The sequence below is a fragment of the Eimeria necatrix genome, genomic scaffold (genome assembly GCF_000499385.1).
Source record: "Eimeria necatrix Houghton genomic scaffold, Enh_scaff935, whole genome shotgun sequence".
Lineage (NCBI taxonomy): Eukaryota > Apicomplexa > Conoidasida > Eucoccidiorida > Eimeriidae > Eimeria > Eimeria necatrix.
This window is the reverse complement of record NW_013654734.1, coordinates 1-5000: the sequence shown is the minus strand read 5'-3', so window position 1 is coordinate 5000 and position 5000 is coordinate 1. Positions and strand designations below refer to the sequence as shown.

General features: G+C 57.6%; 2 protein-coding genes across 2 annotated transcripts in view; one reads left to right on the top strand and one right to left on the bottom strand.

The window, feature by feature from the left end:
- Positions 1-749, top strand: part of ENH_00083540 (hypothetical protein, conserved) — a gene marked incomplete at both ends in the record, with an annotated part of 3477 nt that extends 2728 nt beyond the window's left edge. The window contains one exon of the mRNA XM_013583450.1: positions 1-749. This exon is cut by the window's left edge and continues 546 nt beyond it. Within this exon, the coding sequence (XP_013438904.1) occupies positions 1-749 (749 nt within the window).
- Positions 750-3936: 3187 nt separating this feature from the next.
- ENH_00083530 (hypothetical protein) lies at positions 3937-4999 on the bottom strand (the record flags this gene model as incomplete). Its single annotated transcript, XM_013583449.1, has 3 exons — positions 3937-4332; positions 4591-4647; positions 4818-4999. Coding segments are annotated over 3 exons (635 nt in total), but the record flags the coding sequence as incomplete, so codon positions are not given.
- Between the last annotated feature and the right edge of the window lies 1 nt (position 5000).

Sequence of the window (5000 nt, the reverse complement as noted above, 5' to 3'; positions counted from 1 at the left end):
AGGCAGCAGCAGCACCAGCAGCGGCAGCAGCAGAAGCAGGAGCGCCAGCAGCAGCAGCAGCAGCAGCAGCAGCAGCAACACCGGCAGCAACAGCAGCAGCAGCAGCAGCAGCAGCCGCCGAACCCGTGCAGCAAGTGTCGAAACCACAGCTGCCTGACATTCCATCTGCAGCAGCAGAATTCGCAGCAGCACCCACTGCTGCTGCAGCAGACGCAGCAGCAGCAGCAGCAACGCCTGCTGCTGCTTCCCCCCCCAGCAGCAAACTGCTGAGGGCTGTTTTCTTAGGGACAGTCTCTGCAGCAGAAGCTGCTTGTTTGGCTGCAGCAGCGCAGCAAGACCAATCGCCCCTAATGGAGGCGCAGCAATACCCACAGCAGCAGCAGCAGCAGCAGCAGCAGCAGCAGCAGCAGCAGCAGCAGGAGCAGCAGCAGCAGAAGCAGCCGTACGGGACCACAGTGTTCTGCTGCCGTGCGTCTGGGCCAAGTACCAAGCAGCGCGAAGTGCAGCAGCAGCAGCAGCAGCAGCAGCAGCAGCAGCAGCACGAGGGCAGCCGGCAGGTGTCAGGGCCCCAGCGGCAGCTGCTGCTGCAGCAGCAGCTGCTGCTGCAGCAGCAGGAAGCGCCGCCGCATCTGAGCCAGGAAAGACAAAATCGAGTTTTGGAATTTAAAAAAACAATTTTGCAAAGAAAGAAAGATATAGAGAGGGACTATTCTCAGAGGCAGCAGATCGTGGAAGATGTGAGGGTTTAGGGTTTAGGGTTTGGGGTTTAGGGTTTAGGGTTTGCGTTGCTGTCGTTGCTGCTGCGGCTGCTGCTGGCCCTGCCAGAGGTGCTGCTGCCCTTTTTGCTGCTGCTTTAGATACTCCTTCTGCTGCTGTGCCTGCTGCCGTGCCTGCTGCTGCTGCTGCTGCTGTGTCTGCTGCTGCTGTGCTTGCTGCTAGTGTGCCCGCTTCTGCTGCTGCTATGTTTGCTGCTGCTGCTGCTGCTGCTGCTGCTGCTGCTGCCCTCCTCCTTGCCGCTGGGCTCGTGCGGGTTTTCCGCTGCATCCATTGCTGCTGCAGCACATCTGCTGCAGCCTCCACGCCACCCTCCCAGCCGCTGCTCCCGCTGCTGCTGCTGCTGCTGCTGCTGCTGCTGCTGCTGCTGCTGCTGCTGCTGCAGGTGCTGGAGGTGGCCAGCGGGCTGTCCCCCCCCGACCAGCTGCGGTTTCTTTCTGCTTCTTCTGCTGCTTACGGGGAAGCACTTGAAACTCATTTGATGATAAAGAGACATCCTTTGTCCATCAAAGACTTCACCTTCGTGCAGGTCTGCTGCTGCTGCTGCTGCTGCTGCTGCTGCTGCTGCTGCTGCTGCTGCTGCTGCTGCTGCTGCTGCTGCTGAAGTTTGCGCCGCGCTGGTTTGCACTCGCTGCACCGGCTGCTGCTGCTGCTGCTGTTGTTTAGAGTGCTCCAAGGCCCTGCCTTGTTTTGAATCTCAGGCCTGCTGCTGCTGCTGCTGCCGCTGCTGCTGCTGCTGCTGCTGCTGCTTCTGCTGCTGCTGCTGCTGCTGCTGCAGACGTTAGGACGTGGCGGGTTCGGCTCGGTGTATTTGGTGCAACGGAAATCGACGAAGGAATTGTTTGCTCTTAAACAGGTACCAAACCCTAAACCCTAAACCCTAGACCCTCGGCTCCAAACCCTAGACCCTAAACCCTCGGCCGTAAACCCTAGACCCTAAACCCTAAACCCTCGACCCTAAACCCTAGAGTGGAAGGCACTGACTAGCGAGCGTGTTGCACGAGAGCGCGAGGCAGCGCAACTAGTCCCGCGCGTCCGCCTAGAGCTAGGGTTTAGGGTTTAGGGTTTAGGGCTGGGGGTTTAGGGTTTAGGGTTTAGGGTTTAGTGTTTGCGCAGGTGCCGAAATCGCGCGTGAGCCGGAATTCATCGCGGGAGCGTCAGTTCGCGGAGCGGGACTGCCTGGCGCTGTGCAGCAGCAGCAGCAGCAGCAGCAGCAGCAGCAGCAGCAGCAGCAGCAGCAGCGGGAGCCGCGGCGTGGTGCTGCTGCAGCAAACCCTGCAAGAGGGGCCCCACTTGTACCAACTCATGCAGTTTTTAGAAGGAGGAAGTTTAATGCATTACATGCATGCAAAGCAGCGTTTTGAGGAGAAGACGGCGAAGGTCTACATGGCCCAGTTGGTCTTGGCAGTTAGCGAGATCCACAAGGTCCGCCAAACCCTAAATCAGCGGCTCCAAACCCTAAATTAGGGTTTGCGACCCCGCCTCCCCCAGAGCTGCTCAGCGCCTCTTGCTTCCGAGGGTTTGCTGCACCTCACCGGGACTTGCTGCTGGCTACGAGGGTTTGCGAGCGGGGGGTTTACTCCAGCTCATTAGGGTTTGCTAGGGTTTGCTAGGGTTTACAAGGGTCTGCTAGGGTTTATTAGGGTTTGCCAGGGTTCATTAGGGTTTACGAGGGTTTGCTAGGGTCTGCGAGGGTTTACGAGGGTTCACTCGGGTTTACTAGGGTTCACTAGGGTCTGCTGGGGTTTACGAGGGTTTACGAGGGTTTGCGAGGGTTTGCGAGGGTTTGCGAGGGTTTACGAGGGTTTACGAGGGTTTGCGAGGGTTTGCGAGGGTTTACGAGGGTTTGCCAATTAGGGTTTAAGTTGCTAGTTCTTCACTGCTGCATTTCCTGTCCAGCCAGCCTCCTCCCTTCCAGAGCTTCCAGCGCTAGGGTTTAGGGTTTAGGGTTTAGGGTTTAGGGTTTAGGGTTTAGGGTTTGCAGCTGCACTTCATTCACCGCGACATCAAACCCGACAACATTGCCTTCACTCGCGAGGGCCATTTGAAACTCCTCGATTTTGGACTCGCCAGATTCGCCCCCCACGTTTTCGAAGGGTTTGCAGACAAGTGAGCGCCTTCGAGGGTTTGAGGGTTTCGAGGGTTTGGGGGTTTGAGGGTTTCGAGGGTTTGAGGGTTTCGAGGGTTTGAGGGTTTCGAGGGTTTGGGGGTTTGGGGGTTTTGAGGGTTTGCGAGGGTTTGGGGGTTTCGAGGGTTTCAGAGGGTTTGCGAGGGTTTGGGGGTTTCGAGTGTTTGAGGGTTTCGAGGGTTTGAGGGTTTCGAGGGTTTGGGGGTTTCGAGAGTTTGGGGGTTTCGAGGGTTTGTGAGGGTTTGGGGGTTTCGAGGGTTTGTGAGGTTTTGGGGGTTTCGAGGGTTTCGAGGGTTTGGGGGTTTCGAGGGTTTGAGGGTTTCGAGGGTTTGCGAGGGTTTGGGAGTTTGGAGGGTTTGAGGGTTTCGAGGGTTTGAGGGTTTCGAGGGTTTGGGGGTTTGGGGGTTTCGAGGGTTTCGAGGGTTTGGGGGTTTCGAGGGTTTGTGAGGGTTTGGGGGTTTCGAGGGTTTGTGAGGGTTTGCGAGGGTTTGAGGGTTTCGATGGTTTGTGAGGGTTTGCGGTTTTTGAGGGTTTGCGAGGGTTTGGGGGTTTCGAGGGTTTCGAGGGTTTGGGGGTTTCGAGGGTTTGGGAGGGTTTGGGAGTTTCGACGGCTTGCCAGGGTTTGCGAGGGTTTGGGGGTTTCGAGGGTTTGCGAGGGTTTGCGAGGGTTTGCGAGGGTTTGCGAGGGTTTGCGAGGGTTTGGGGGTTTCGAGGGTTTGTGAGGGTTTGCAAGGGTTTGGGGGTTCGAGGGTTTGTGAGGGTTTGCAAGGGTTTGGGGGCTCGAGGGTTTATGAGGGTTTGCGAGGGTTTGGAAGGGTTTGAGGGTTTGCGAGTGTTTGCGAGGGTTTGGGGGTTGCAAGGGTTTGCGAGGGTTTATGAGGGTTTGCGAGGGTTTGGGGGGTTTGCGAGGGTTTGCGAGGGTTTATGAGGGTTTGGAGTATCTGTGAGGGTTTCGAGGGTTTGGAGGGTTTGAGGGTTTGCGAGGATTTGCGAGGGTTTATGAGGGTTTACGAGGGTTTATAGCGGTTTAGGGTTTAGGGTTTATGATTATTTGTGCGCCTGTTTCTGTTGCTGCTCCTACTGCTGCTCCTGCTGCTGCTGTTGCTGCTGTTGTTGCTGCTGCGGTTGCTGCTGCTGCCCCTGTTGCTGCTGCTGCCCCTGTTGCTGCTGCTGACCCTGTTGCTGCTGCCCCGCTCCTGCTGCTGCTCCTCCTCCTGCTGCTGCTGTTGCTGTTGTTGCTGCTGCTGCTGCCCCTGCTCCTGCTTCTGCTGCTGCCCCTGCTGCTGCTGCTGCTGCTGCTGCTGCTGCTGCTGCTGCTGCTGCAGCGGTTTGGCTGAAGGCCTGGGCAGCTGCGCTGCTCCGAGCTGCGCCTCCACGACTCTGAGCACTGACGCTTCAGTGCAGCTCTCGGAGAAGCAGCAAGACCACAACTGTAAACCCTAAACCCTAAACCCTAAACCCTAAACCCTAAACCCTAAACCCTAAACCCTAAACCCTAGACCCTAGACCCTAGACCCTAACCCCTGGACGCTTGCGGCGCAGCAGGAGTGGACAGAGGTTGCGAGAGAGCAGCGGCGCTGGCGCCTGCTGAGGGCCTCGTTGTGAGGGCCTAGGGTTTAGGGTTTAGGGTTTAGGGTTTAGGGTTTAGGGTTTAGGGTTTAGGGTTTGCGAGCAGCGGAAAGCCAAACCTCCCCCGCAGTTCCCCAAACCCTCCAAAGACCCACCAGCTCTTTGCTGCGCTCCATCTGCGGCACCCCCATGTACACTGCCCCCGAAGTGCTGCTGTAAGGGTTTAGGGTTTAGGGTTTAGGGTTTGGGGTTTAGGGTTATTTCTTTGGTTCTTTTTGATTTCCAGTTTCTTTTTTTTACTTTCTTGTTTTCTCCTTGTTTCCTTTGAACCCGAACTAATTCAAACTGCTTCCCCCCGTATTCTTTGCCTCTCTTGCTGCTGCTGCTGCTGCTGCTGCTGCTGCTGCTGCTGCTGCTGTTTCTGCTCGCGCTGCTGCTGCCTTGCTGCTGTTGCTGCTGCGTCCCCTTTGGCTGCTGCCTTTGTGGCTCCCGCCGCCGCGCCCCCCCCCCCCCCCCCCCCCGGGGGGGG